A 16208-nucleotide genomic window follows, 5' to 3' on the forward strand; every position below is an offset into this window, starting at 1 on the left:
TAAAATTAACTCAGCCGGAATTTCATCTACACCCGGAGATTTGTGTTTCTTTAATTTCTTTATAGCGGCTTCCACTTCTATTCGATTGGGTTCTGGAATATACGGTTCTGCGGTGGGTATCTCCTTTTCTCCACGCACATTAGTTTTTGGCTGCGTGTTCAGCAAATCGTCAAAGAAATCTTTCCATCTATTTAAGAGGCTATCCGTATCAGTGAGAACTGTTCCGTCAGATTTCTTTAATATATAAGCACGAGGTTGATAGCCTTTCTTAAATTCGCTGATCCCCTTATACATGTCCCGAATATTTCTGTTTTTACTATTATCTTCAAGTTCCTTAACTTTAGCTTTCAAAAAATCCCGTTTCTTTGTTCTAAAAGTTTTGGAAGTTTCCCGCCTGATATCTGCGAAATTTTGTGTAGTTATTTCATTCGGATTTTGTAGCCACCGTAATTTTGCCTGTTTTCTCTTCTCTGCTAGTTTAATGCATTCTTGGTCGAACCATGGTTTGTTCCTACGTATTTCCGCGTGTCCCAATTTTTCTATTGCTGAACTTTTAATGCTATCTCTAATTTCAATCCAAGTATCCTCAACACTAGTGCACTCCGAGTCTTCTAAGACCGAGAATCTATTCGAAACCTCAATCTGGTATTCCTCTCTTACCTGGCTCTCTTCTAATTTCTTTAAATTAAATCTCTCCGTTTTCGGACATTGAATATTACCTTTATTCAACGATAATCTCTCCCGTATTATCGCTACTACCAGGTAGTGATCAGTGTCACAATCAGCCCCTCTAAACGACCGGACGTCAATTATGCTAGATTGTCTTCTTCTATCTACTAATACGTGATCAATTTGATTATGTGTTTTTCCGTCTGGTGATGTGCAAGTGTATTTATGAACGTCGCGATGTGGGAATTTTGTACTCTTCACGATTAGGTTTTTGGATGTTGCAAAGTTCACGAGTGTAACACCGTTGTCATTACTTTCCCTATGCAGACTTTCGTTCCCTATAATCGGTTTGAAAATATCCTCTCGTCCTACCTTCGCATTGAAATCCCCTAATAGAATCTTCATATGGTATCGCGGGAGTTGGTCAAATATCCGTTCCACTTCTTCGTAAAAACTATCTTTTATATCGTCACCCTTATCTTCAGTTGGAGCATGTACATTTAAAACAATAATATCACACCACCGTCCCTTAAGAGTAATAAAAGAAAGTCTGTCAGTAACAAATTCAACCCGTTTAATTGCTGGTAATATTCGTTTGTGAACGAAAAACCCTGTTCCTAACTGGTGATTTTTATTTCCTTCCCCGTAAAAGAACGTAAAATTTCCGGAATTCTCAGATCCATTTCCTTCCCAGCTAACTTCCTGAACTCCTACTAAGTCCATCCTGTATTTCTCTAACTCACTCGTTACAGATTTTAACGCGCCTGCCCTATAGAGACTTCTAATATTCCCTGTTCCAAATCTCATGTCCATTTTCTTTTGCTGAGGTCGTGCCAAGTTATCAGTCCTTGTCCGAGGCTTTTGTGAATATTTCTGAACAAGTGCTTTTTTTTTAGGATGAGGTTGTTAGACCTACCCAAACCCCCAAGCTGGAGGACCACTCCTAGTCGGCTGTCCGCGACTGCTTATTCAGTATATTCACAGCTAACCTCTATATCTAGAGGCCTTCTCCTCGATCCGCAACCTGAGGACACGCCATGCCGTTGTGACAGGAACCCACACCATAAGTTTGTGTTTGCAGCTGCATAGTCCCTATTTAAGTTGCACAAGTAAATTAAGAAGATTAGAATATACGTGTTGAACAGGAGAGTTGGAATAATTAGTGGGTAGGAAATGTTATCATACATATAGTAGATATAGAGATAAGATTGAAAAAGCTATGTTCATCTAGTTACAAATATAAGAAGTTAGTTTATATTTTTTCGTATTATGGTTACAGCGTTTACATCGACATGATATATTGTAAATTTAGAAATTGCATAAATTTTGTAGTGTAGTAACTTTATTTGTATAAAGATGGAAAAACTGCACAGGAACGTAAACAAATATGTGTTGTTTATAGGGAATATATGTTATCAAGTGCAACAACCAAAAGGTGGTTCCGTCTATTTTGTTCTGGCAATTTCAAAGTCCAAGATTATAGTCGTAGTGGGCGATAAACCACAGAAAATGTATGTGATATTCCGACAAAAGATGAGCAAGTGCTGTATGTCACCCATCACCTAAACATCCATCACCAAACACTGTTACGCCAGTTGGAGAATCCTGTGAATAAATGAAATGGTGAAATGAACGAAGTGGTAGAAATACGAGTGAAGCCCTACAAAGAAATGCACTTATGCTGTGTCCCTTATTTACTGCGTCAGGAAGATTTTGCGTGTACTAGTTCATATCAAGATTATCTAGAAATGCTCTGCATTGTAGAAGCGAACGAAAGCAGTTTATTTGCCATATAACTTCAAACACGAACACACAAACACACACACACAACGCCCATGGACAACAAAGAACTATTCTATAAGGCAAAGCAAAAATACTATGTAGTAGAGTCTAATATATATCTTTCGAAACCTCCTTCAGCTCCTATGACGAATATAAAATATCACTATGTGGTAAAGTCGTAGATTGCTTTGGAACATTGCTCTAAGAATCCATTGAACAGTTAGATCGATTGTTAAGCTAGTACGTAGTTCAAGTATAAACGCCTACTGACTTCAACTGCCGTTCGGAAAGAAATGATTTAACTATTTGAACAATTGGTTGATTTAGTCTATGATTATTTATTTGCAACTTGCCATACAGTGTAATTCGTGATTCCAGACGAGAATCGGAAAGGTATACAACTAAATATACTATTATACGTAATACTAGTGCTTTGCAATCTGTGGGCGCCATTTTAGAACACCCGATACATATACGCAAAATTATCGTGAATTTGTTTTTCAAATTTTGTTATATTCATCCTTTAATTTTTAACATACCATACTTAATCGCAAAGAGTAGAGTGATTTCGAATCCTCAATTGAAGAATAGACTATATTGAATAAATTAAGCAATTTGGGTAAAACTGATATAAAATAATTATGTCAAACAATAAAGAAAACTTCGACATTTTGGGGAATTTACCCCTTTTACCCTGCTGTGTTTGATTATTTTCAACTGCAATAGATGTGGATGCTCTAAAGAAGTTACTCACACTACATTTTGTTAAAATCAAATTATCTTTTATGCAGTTAATGCCGGAAAATTATTTAAAAAATTGCAACATGGAATGGATTTTACCACATTTAGCCCTTTGTTCTTGATGGATTGTATTCCCAAATAATAGATTTTGCGGAAGGTTGATGAAACCTACATGCCAAATCTCATTAAAATCAAATTTTTTTGATGTTTATTGTGGGAGATATAGACAGATGGACAGACAGACCCACAAATTCTGGTTCAGACGAATGATAAAAACTCGTTACTCTTGTCACAATTATTTGATTCATGTACACATTTTTTAGGAAATCTCATGACTTTTTAAATTTCTGTTGAAGAAACATAGTCACATTTGTTCCTTTGTTATTTTCCCCACAGTAGGTGATTATTAGCTTGAAAATATGAACAGTTATTGTAAATAATACATATTCGCAAATAGTATTAATTATTTTATTTTGCAGTGCTTGCAAAAACTGCACCACTAAACGAAGCGATTGCTTCTTACCTCAGTGTATCTCTGCTGATGGAATTGAAAGTGCAGTGAAAAGTATAAATAGGCAAATGCCAGGACCTGATATTCAGGTGAGTTACAAATATTATTGAAAGAAAATAGAGATCATATTTGACTTATTGATGCTACGATATATTCTTTTGAAAGTAAAGTTTCAAGACGTCAAAAACGGAAGAAGTAAAGATTTTTCGCACTTCAAAAAATGCGTTTGTTATGGGCATATTTTTGTCTTACTACTAAAGAAAGAGTCCGTCATAAGTACGAAAAAGACATATACCTAATAAACTAGTATGCATGTTGTGAATATTACCTTACTCTAGTCTAATGCAGTAGGAAGGGATACCATTTTTATTTTTTAATTTCGTGCAAATGAACAAAACATACAGACATATATCAATCAATGGGAATACTTGAGATTTTCCACAGGTCAAATGTGAGGATTTACAATGGTGAGGTGGTAACTGGAAAGCCGGGTTCTTGATGGTGGTGTGTTAGAGAAAACTCCCTACTATGTGGAAAACTAGAACACCAGTGTGCAGTGAACTAAGCAGATAATGATAACCTAAAGTGGGCAGCATTTCTGATTTCCAAAGAGAGCAAAGTGTGTTAAAGTGTAGCGAGGAACAGTATGCAAAAACAGTGTATAAAACGCACTTCAGAAACACATCAACGGAGAGGAACGTTGATTGAAACCATTACCGAACTGTTTCGGTACCGAACAACAAGTGGCAAAATTTCTTGAAGAACGAAAATCTCTTATTTCGTGCAAGAAAAATAGAAAATCTTTACCTCCCTATGCCGGGCGATTAAGTCTTCATTCTCAAATTACATTCACCTCTGTATAATAATTAGTCTTCCACTCGTTCAGGAAAGCCGTTCCGATAGACCTACACACACTATATACGAGGGGCATTCAATAAGTAAAGAGACAAATTGCTATAGCTCAATAAAGATTTATTTCAATCTTTCAAAACTAAGGCTATTTTTCAATATAATCCCCCTTTACAGTTATGCATTTGTCCCATCTTTCTTGCAGCTTCCTAATTCCCTTGGCGAAGAAATCTTTCGATTTACCCCGAAGCCACCTTTGCACCGCTGCCTTAACTTCCTCATTGTTAGCAAATCTTTTCCCACGTAGGGCGTCTTTAAGTGGTCCAAACAGGTAAAAATCAGATGGGGCGAGGTCTGGGCTGTAGGCAGGATGAGGTAAGACCTCCCAACCCAATTCTTGAAGCTTATCTCGGGTCAACTGGGCTGTATGAGGGCGGGCGTTATCGTGCTGAAGAATGACTCCTTTTGACAAGAGTCCACGGCGTTTGCTCCTGATAGCTGATTTAACTTTGTGTTCTAGCATCTCAGAATATTATAGGCTATTGATAGTTCGCTGATCTTCAATGAAATCGCAATAGATTGGACCCTGTGAGTCCCAAAAAATGGTCAGCAGCAGGAGCACTTTACCAGCGTAAGGTTAAACCTTGAAATTTTTTGCGAACTGGAGAGCTAGTGTGTTTTCACTCCATACTCTGCCTTTTGGTCTCAGGGTCGTAGTGATGGATCCAGGCCTCGTCGCAAGTCACTATTCTTTCAAAAAAAATCGTCTCCTTCAATCAAACTTCGTTGCGTTAAGGCTTGACAAATGGAAAGCCTTTATTCTTTATGAGCGTCAGTAAGCTGTCTGGGAATCCATCTGGCACACGTTTTTCTGTACTTTAAAATGTTCCTAATGACATTGTGAACAGTTCCAACACTTACTTGAACTTCCTCAGCTATCATTTCAACAGTAATTCTTCTGTTATCACTAATAAGTCCGTCAATCCTCGATTCCAACGAAGAACCAGAAACTTCCACTGGACGTCCACATCGGGGTTCATCACCTACACTTGTTCGGCCATTTTTAAACCGATCAACCCACTTGTACACATACGCAGAGTTCATACAACTGTTACCGCACTGCCTCAACATTCGAGAAAAAAATTCACTTGGTTTTACACCTTCTGCGACTAAAACCCTAATGACTGAGCGCTGTTCTTATAAGGTGCAATCTTCTAGAGGACTTGCCATGATGAATTGATATTTTTGAAATTATGTTGACATAAAATTACGAAACAGCAGATCAGAGCATATCCCAAGGTTGCCAGCTAACACCCCTGAAACAAAAAAAATGATTAGTGTTAAAAATATAGACTTTGTCTCTTTACTTATTGAATGATCCTCGTATATATATGAAGCGCTTAGCGCGATATAGTACTATGCCACAGTTTGGACAAAAATGAACTAAGGGTGCCTTGTGGGTCGGCATATGGAATGTTTTCAATTAGCAGTAAATTTTTTAAAGAAATGTTTATAGACCGCAGAACAAGCGCTACAATTCCTTTTTGCTTCTCACGTGTAGCACTAAATCGTTTCAGCAAGAACAGCCTATGCCACGTATCGAGGCAATATGGCTGAACGGGGCGAAAGTAACTCTAGAATACGTACGAGAAAAAGATCGTCATACGTGAATGTTGAAAATCATATTGACGAATTACTGCTTAGTAGTAATGAAGAAGGTTCCTGGATTCCAGTCACTTGGATTTGTTTCAAGAAAGCGAACTGGGAGTAAGTATAGGATTTTTAAAATAAAATGTGGCTTTGGACTATTTTCTGAAATTCTACGTGTGCTCCCGCTTGAAGCGGGCCTATGTTTGAAATAGTAATAATATTAATAGTTTATTGAAATGAGAAGGTAAATTCCTGATTGGGTGATACCTTCCAAGGTTATGAAAGCTATTTGCACCACTGAACAATAGAAAGTTAATTACTAAAGGCGTCATAGGTTAGTGAAAAATATGTGGGCTTAAAATTATATTGGTGAAAGGTTTGTTTAAAACTGCATTTGCATTAGTATTTTTCTGCTTTATATCCATGCATTTTAGTATATAATAGTGGCATACACTTTTCTTCGTTTCGTTGAAAAAAAACGTTTCTTGCCCAGAAAAGGTGTGGGACGAGTGGCCTTTTGTGTATTAATGTCTCTATCAATAATATATTTCAAAGGCAAAGTACGAAACTGGTAATGATTTATTATTGTAAAACCTTTTTTTAACATGCTTCTCGAAATTATTATTATGTGGCATAGGATTATTTTACACAGAGTTCATTTTTCATGAAGAAAGACTAGCAGCAATATAGTGCTATGCCACAATTTTCAACACTAACTTTACTGTTTTGTTACATTTATTGTGTTACTAATGCTTAAAAATATTGAAATTAGAGTTATGCTGGTGGAGGAAATGTTAGGCCTTCTTTTGTATAATTTACTAACCCAAAAGAGATAATATGAATTATGGATTTGTTTGAAATTTTAAATCTCGTTTATCTCAAAATCATCCAAATGTGGCATAGGAGTATATCGTGCCCAGCGCTTCATCAATATATATATCTATATCTATCTATCTATCTATCTATCTATCTATCTATCTATATATATACTGGTATTATATGTAATAATCAAATAAGATGGAATAAAACTCCATGTTTGCAAAATCTCGGAAGAAAATAATATTTGAAATTTGACTGATTGAATGAGATGTTCGTATTATAACTATCTGTTTTAAAACAAGGATGCAGAATTTCGTACATTTATGTGCAAGAGATGAAAAAAACATGTTAAAAATGACGTAAATGTCTTTCCTGTCAGGTGAAATTCCTTCTATTCGTGCAAACAAAAAATAGTACATTTACTGTATGTAGAACCATTTGTGTGTAGTACAATGCTCATATATTTTCTCCCTTTACATCCGTCATACAGACCATCTTCAATCTTTGGAGATAAAATTTTCAAAGTTCTTGCAATCAGTTTGATATTCACATTTTTATGCCATAAAACTCTCCACTTATTTGTTTGATAATATGTCCTATTATGCACATGCAGGAAAGTATATCTTTTTTTCATGTTAAAAAGCCAAAATCTTAGCAAACATGTTTCAAGACTCCATTGCAGTGTCAGACTTCGTAAACATTGCGAAACGTAAGATAACAAAAATGTGCAACAATAAATTATTGCTATGTCTATATATCGCAAACTAAAATTCAGAAATAGCGTTGTGTTGATGCAAGCCGTTACGGATTGAAGTCTGCATTGTAGCAGTGGCCATTGTGATACATTTGGCTGATGATATCAATGTTATACCGCAGACAGTTGGAGCTGCAAGTTGTGCTTGAATGTTTGGAATTGCAGAGAAATAAGTATTCTTATTCCTGTCTTTAGAATACCGAACTTATTAAAGTATCAACTAATAAGGGCAAAGTCAGGTACAGCAGCTGGATACATTGGATGCATTCGACAGGTTCACTTTTTCTATTTTGGTATGTTATTAATTAATTCTACTTCTTTAGTTTAGAGTGCAACGTTCACTGTAAATCAATATTATTCTACGAACGTTTAGGGTAGTGAACTATTCGTTGCGTTTCGTATCGATGTTCTGCTCCTGCCCTTTACTGTCTTAGTTTTACATCCATTAGTATTAAATTGTAATTATGCTTTATTATTACATTTATCAAACGCGGGATATTGACCTACTTTAATGCTTCAATAATCTGTTACAGATATGTAAAGGGGATACTGTTGTAGTTGATGTGAAAAATAGGATGAAAGGTACAGGAACTACTATTCATTGGCATGGAATATTCCAACGGACAACTCCTTTTATGGATGGCGTTTCAATGGTGACTCAGTGCGATATTTTGGAGGGAACAACATTTCGGTATAAGTTTCCTGTTCTACAGTCGGGAACATTTTTCTACCATTCTCATTCAGGTAAGTGTTTATTTTCTACGAGTTTTTACCAATTTATTCGGTAATTTTGTTTCTTCTTCCAGTACAATGTTATGCATGTTGGTGACGAGAAACTATTGTTTAACTTGAAAAACGAATCACGGTCGCACTGCACAAAAATTGGTACATTTTTAACCGCAACAAACTTTTGCTGGTGTTGTTCTATGCAGTGGATGATTAATACAAGATTTTATGTACAACTTCTGTTCACATAGTATCAATATTTGTTTATTTAATCATGTTGTTATAATATTAATGCCTTGAATAATAATTTTACAGTTCCAAAGGTTTTATACAATACGAGAATTACAGAATGCAAGCAGTTCAATCGTGGTATATTATTATGTCTGAATGCGAAGCGTGCAATGACATTGATGTTTCAAACTTATCCTGTATTTTCAATGAAGAAATCATACAGTACACAATGTTACGATTTGCATGAAATCAAAACTCACTTTATACTATTTTCTACTACGACTGAAAAATAAACTAGTAATACTTAAAAGGTTCTAGTTGAAGTGCTCGTTCTTCGCATGGGAAACATAGTTTATGGGACATTTTTGAACATCTTTCCCCTTTTTGATACACATTTCAACGAAATAATAATACGATTACCCATAAAGTACCCCATGTTTGGGGTAAAGTTTGTACCTGTCTATTTCCTTAGGGTACGAGCTTCAATCTAATTGATATTATAAAAACCGCAACATCAGGTAAATATTAACAATGCTTCAAAATGCATTTCGAATGGTTCTGTTATTTTTTCTGTGATACGATTAGAAACAAAAGACTAAGTCGATTTCAATGTGGTAAAAGTAAATATAGAAATTGTCCCTTTCCCTCCTTAAAGTCGGAATTTTCTAAAAGTCCAGAACACCTGTCCCGTTATCAATATTTCGACAAAACTTAGATTTAAACATCATCAGAGTTACTGTCAATCTTTATAGCGACTCGAATTTTCGTTTTTAAACTAATACTATTCACTGCTCGACAAAATGAAACTTTTTAAAAGCTGTTATTGATTTGACACCTGATTTTATATAATTTGAGGTTGCTAATTACGAAAATGAAATTACTTTCCCTCCATCACGTCAGGTTTTTTCACAAATCGAAAACATGATTGCGTAAATTTACACAGCAACGTTGCTAATATAGAGTAACATTATGACTATGTATTTCTAACAAAGGATCATTATTTTGGTCAGAACTAATCTGAACATCGATATTCTAAATAATTAAGGTCATCAGTGGCGTAACTAGGGGCAAACGGGGCTTGTGCCCCGAGCGCCGTATTCGTAGGGCACAAATTGGGCAAATATTTGGGGGAGCGTTTTGGTTTGGTTGGTCAGGGGGGCGCTAAGGCTCGTTCCTGCCCCAGGCGACAACTATCGTATTTACGTCGCTGAAGGTCATTGATAAACAACTTACCTCATTTTTGTCTCTGCCTTTTCATTTGAAAGCTCCTAAAACTAGACTTCCTTTTGTGAGTAGTTTGTGAATCTTCAAGTACTAAAGTTCCAACAGTAATTCGCCAACAGTGTTGTTCTATAACGTTCCTGATAGTGGAATTCAATTGCTTTGATGTCCTGGTGAAATCTTTCATAATGTTCTTCACTTTAATCACCGAAGTTAGAAAGAAAGCTGTTTAAATGTGAATACAGAAAATTAATCTTAAGACTCATTTTGTATCCTAATCCTTTAAACTTCTGGAGCATATTAGACACGATGTATGTGTAATTTTCGTCTCTGTTGTTCCCGAGAAAATTATGACACACGTCCCTGAATGCACTTCATGCTTCCTTTTCAACACTTGTCATACAATGTTCTAAGTCTGACTGATCTGAGACTTTCTGATCTGAGGACCGATGAATGTTCCTTCTTTTAACTTAGCACTTGAAAATTCTGGGAATTTTGTCACTAGACACTAGAAGCACTGCCCATCTTTATTCAGACCTTTGACAAATTGTTTCATTAGGCGCAGTTTAATATGCAAAGTGGTAATATGACTTTTGAAGGGTCTTCGAGGCAGATGTTTTTCACATTTTTACTTTCTATATTGCGGCTTTTGCTGACAATCAATTTGAGTCCAATGTTTATTGCGTTCTCTGCTGTTCCATTCGCAAAATGTGGCATGATTATTTGGTGTACCCTTACTGCTGTCCAAGAAGCATACATATCACCTTCAGATCGCAGCACAATAACCAATGATGATACTCCTATTTTACTTTTTTTAAAAAACATTTCCATATTTTCGTAAATCTCCTTTAAATGTACAGAATGAGTAATGGGTATACAGAGGGTTGTTGGTTGTTGTTGTGAAGAAGCAGACCGTTCAAACTTCTCTTGTTGGAATCAATGAATAGCCTCCATTCCTCTGCATTATAGTTCTCGCAATCACAGTTTACACAGCGCTGTTATTGCGTTCCCGACGTGTAACGCGTTGTGATATCATTCAGTGCTACCAGATACAGTACATATTTTTTCAATGTTAGCAGAATAAGTAACTGCACGTCTTTTATTACAAATTCAAAAAATCAGAAGGCTATGGCATCGAAAGTATCTTTTTATATTTGTAATTATAATCAGTACTTCTTCCGAAATATACATTTATACGGTTATTTTCCTCTCCCCCTCCCCTCTATTTTAAGAAAACTGTACGTGATAGAGCAGAACTAACTACATTTTTGGATTTCTCAGGTCAAAAACATTAAGAAAAGCATAATAGTTTCCAAACAGCAAAATCATTGTAGAGTAGTGTTATTTTTACATGTCACTCTCTCACTACCTTACCTCTAGAAATAATATGGGTGCCTAAGTCTAAGCTCCAACACGAAAACGTAGTCATAGTTATTACTACATTCTTATAATTATTACCACAAATGAGCATTTATTACTATGTTCGCATCTATATTTACTACATTCACATTCAAATCATTTATTGAAGTGCCAACTATGATTGTCATTACTTTCTACAGCTATTCAGATTAATGCACTCTTGAGAAAAAATGTTTTTTTTTTTTTTTTTTAGGAACCATCGCCAAGGAAAATAATCATTTCGCATTGAGATATTTCTTTTTCAATCTTATATATATATATATATATATATATATATATATATATATATATATATATATATATATATATATATATATATATATATATATTTACAGGGTGTCTCAAAAGTCCCCTCACATAGGGTAAGCCTGTTCTTATCAGAGTTACAACGAACTTTAAGATGGGAAACCATATCCAAATATGTTTTTAATCTAAAGTGAAGGATTTTTTTTTAATCGGACGAGCCGTTTGGACGGTATACTCATGCACCCAATATTAAATGGAAATGCAACGTTGCCATTTACCTGGGCCCGCAACATAAGTGAATGAAGTTACAGTCTTTCACGCTAACGTATTGATTGCAAGCCTCTATTTCAAACAGTAACTTTTTTTCACTTATGTTGCAATTCCAGGTAAATGGCAACGTTGCATTTTCATTTAACATTGAGCACATAAAAAGGTGTACAGGCCAAACGGCTCAAAAGTTCCTTCACTTTAGATTGAAAACATATTTGAAGATAATTTTTCTCTTACAGTTTGATGTAACTCTGCTAATAACAAAGTTACCCTACGTCAAGGGACTTTTGAAACCCTTGTATATATATACACTAGAAGAAGATACGCCTGGCATCATACGAGGACAATAATGTTTACGTACAATATTTGAAACTAAAGAACTGGGCAGAATAAATAATGAAGAACAACACCTTCGGCGTTGCTTGTCTGAATTAAAGTTCAACTGATATGCGCGAAGTTTTCGGGGTTACTTTTTTCAAAACCAAATAATTTAGTAAAATAAATAGTTCTGATTCCAACGCCAACATTAAAGCGGTCGAAATTTAGCCAAGGCATTTTTAACACCTAATCTTCACCGAAGAAAAGAAACAGTAAAAGAGAAAAAAATTAAAAACTGCTAAATAGGTGTTGTAAAATACTATTTAGTGGCTAATGCGCACATAATAATAATAATTGTGTAATAATTTATTTAAATTAAATATTTACGTTAGGGCCGCCACTTTAACTCCTGTTAGAAAATATGTCATCACAAATACTAAACCAAAATTATGCTTAAAACTAAAACCTATCAAATTATAATTGAGAATATATGTTCCGTGTTCGGTTTGTACACTCGGAAACCTTATTAAAGTTACTAATTAAAACAATTCTCATAATTGAAAGTACACTGACGCATTACTACGAACTAACTCCTAAAATGCGAGGAAATTATTTAGCTAAATACGGAAATAAAACTGTGTAGAGAGTAGATTCATCTTTATTCACAGGAAATTATACGTGCACATTTTAAAGGAAAAGTAAACTTTACAGTGAACTTCTAATGACAACTGATATGGATTAATAATGGACTATTACAAATATGTTAATAGTTGTTACTATAATTGGTTTTTCAAAAGTTTTGCAATTAGTTTATGAAATATAAAATTGTTATTTTCTGTACATGCAATGTTAATAAAAATTTGAAATCAAAATATGGTAATAGCCTTGCATGCTTTCGACACATATTATAACATGCATCATTACGTTACACTAATATTACCCTATACATCCATTGAAATCACATGTACTATTCATGTTCTATAATTCACATTTCTCTGCTTATACTAAACACAGATGTTATCAAAATCTAATCATTGTCTCTTGGTTACTAAACATGCATTTGAAGCAGAATAAAAATATGAAGATGTCAAATCTAAATATTTGTGGATTTTTTTGGTGTATACAGCAGCAAAGAAAAATTTTAAATAAAATAAAAGTATCCATTAAACGGTATTGATGTTTACGTATCTGCGCTTAAGATATGTGAAATAGTAAATATTATTATTACAGAAAAAGAAACTGACTCAAAGAATTTTGTCATCACCATAAATTTGAGGCCGTTGAATGAAAACATCAAAATTACATCTTTATTCACCAAAACTCTTTCATTCTGTCAAAATATTAATAATTTAGATATATAGTAAAATATTGTGCAATGCTTGGAAATACAGCCAATTTAGTCTGTGGGAGAAAACAACTAAAATAAAACTAGCCAAAATCATGTTTTGCCTTTTCCGTGCTCAAAAAACTTTTAACCAATATAACGTTTCAGCTTACAGAATTGACCAAGATTCACTGATCAGGAAACAGATGAAACGAGCTATCTCACTGATGAAAACCTAGACTATGTACTCACAAGAATTATAAGTATTTTTGCACTTGAGATATTCTTACAATTGTTTTATTTAGTTAAATTTCTTCCACAATTCCAGTTCAACACTTCATGCTAACTTTGATAATCAAATTCCAGATGTCTAACATTCCTTACTTCTGTAAAAATAGTACAATATTTATAGGAACACAAATTTCATACAACTGACTCCATTTAAAAACACCATCAAGTACCAAGTCTTAATCCTAGACGATGAGTTAACCAGCAGTTCACACACTCGTTTCGACGGTAAAGTTACATTTAAAAATATAAGAATGTAAACATGTACAAGATTATGAATATAAACTATCTATTTCAATAATAATCGAACTTTCTTGGTAAATAACTTTGAAATTAATTATTACAATTAACGGAATCAAATATTTGGAATACGAGAATGCAAACCAAGTGTAAATTCACAAAATTTAGAATAATTTCCGTAATTATTTGCATTTCGATGGGTAACAAACTTGATCATTAGTATCACTACGCCTACATAGAATGTAGTTAAATCACGACATGGGTAACTAATTAACATAAACAAAATTTTGGAAATATAAAACAAATATTATTAATAAGTGAAATTCGCAACAAAATATAATATTATGTAAAACAATTAACGTTATTAGAAATTTGATTTCTTAAGTTGGAAGTAACGAAAAGATCAAATAATCACATTAAAAATAACAGTTAGCAAAAAAGTGTAAACAAAAGTATAATTTAAAAAGTAACAAAGCAAGAAAAACTAGTTAAGGTAACATTTTAAACTGGATTTCAAGTGAAAGAAATACAAGATTCATTACATAGATGAAAGAAAAAAGCAGTACGTACGCTTTATAGTCTCACATCAAATTGTACTTATAATGAGTGCTACAGAATAATCGCTTGGTCAGGAATATCTGACATTTGACGTAATGTTTCAAGCTCTGTTTAAAGGCAGATAATGATTGTATGTCATTATCTCAGTCACTGTGTTCCATGCCCTTGGAGTTGTTTATATGGAAACATCTCTTTACTTGTTTTAGCCTGTGCCTTGGCATGTCATTTTCTTTAAATATTGCGAGTCACTTAGGAATGGATATGCTACCAACATATAAGGTTACAATGCAACTGTTGGGAACATTTCATGTTCAAGGTTTTATAAATGATGGAGCAATAACGCACGTACCTTCGTATTGGCAGTGTCAGACTAGTAATGAAGTTCAGAATATTCTTAATGTTAGTATTATTAGAATAAGCACAAGAAACGCCTTCGGCGTTGTCCCTGACCGTCTCATTTCTCACTCGTCTACCCTTCACCACTCCATTCCGATGGGGATAAACTTGGACTTAGATGGTATCGGGAGTTTTCAGTCCCTACGAAAACTTTGGATTCAACACTATTACAGGACGTTTTCAGTTATTTTTACATTTCATCCCTTTAAATCCCTCTAGAAATGCCTTATCTTCACAATGTGTCTTTTGATATAGTGAGTAATATGTGTATGTCAACGTGTTTTAGAAATCAGGTTACGCATCGATTTTCATCTTCCTAACATGAGAAATTCGTAGAATGCTCTATCCTTGATCTCTTCAATTTTAAATCACATTTTCCCCTCATTAGGATACGAACCATAAAGTTCTATGATCCTACAGTATCTTAGAATTATGGTCTCCAAGGTAAAATCATTTTGAATTGTGCCACATTAATGTTGTGAATTTATATATAGGAAGAAATAACACAAAAATATTTTATACAGAATATGGGTGTTTGTTTGTCCGGTATGGAAATGTACACCGTTAATTTGGCATACGTCAAAACAATTTTATTGAAGGAATCTAGCTCGGATTACATTGTAGTTTATACGCCGATAGAACTTTTTGGTTCGTATTCAAAGTGGAAAACGGGGTTTCAAAGAGGAAGTTGTAGTTTAAAACCTAAGTAAAAAGTAAAGTATCTCACGAATTCTCTATATCACTAAGATAAAACTTGATAGGTAAACCGATTTATAAAAACACGTTGACATACAAATGTGACTTACAATCTACAAAAATAAATGCTGTTGGTATAAATCACCTTTAGGGGAGTTCAAAAAGTGTGTCTTGTAAGAGTAATTCAAAACGGTCGATATTAGTGTCAAGCCTATAGCTTCCGGGATAGCTAAAATGAATAATAACTCTCTAGATGCCGCCCATGTCTAAGTGCAGCTTATCGGCATGGGGTGAGTGATGGGAAAGGGTGGAAAAAATAAAATATATTTCGGAGAGAATATGTTTGTTCTTTTGCTCTACTAACCAATTTATAGCATTCTTATGTATCATGATAATGGAGATTGTCACTAATCTAAATATATAGAATCTGCTAATATAATGTATGCTGAACTTAAATAAACAAGCATAATGCTTTAACTTACCTAATGTATGGAGGAAGG

General features: G+C 34.3%; 1 protein-coding gene across 1 annotated transcript in view; it reads left to right on the forward strand.

The window, feature by feature from the left end:
* Positions 1-16208, forward strand: part of LOC145660944 (multicopper oxidase 3-like) — a 65784-nt gene that overhangs the window by 17141 nt on the left and 32435 nt on the right. The window contains exons 3-4 of the mRNA XM_081726385.1: positions 3672-3792; positions 8309-8519. Coding sequence (XP_081582511.1) covers positions 3672-3792; positions 8309-8519 — 332 coding nt within the window. The remainder of the gene's footprint in view (positions 1-3671; positions 3793-8308; positions 8520-16208) is intronic.

This window comes from Thermobia domestica, chromosome 9 (genome assembly GCF_964235325.1).
Source record: "Thermobia domestica chromosome 9, izTheDome1.hap1.1, whole genome shotgun sequence".
NCBI classification, from domain to species: domain Eukaryota; kingdom Metazoa; phylum Arthropoda; class Insecta; order Zygentoma; family Lepismatidae; genus Thermobia; species Thermobia domestica.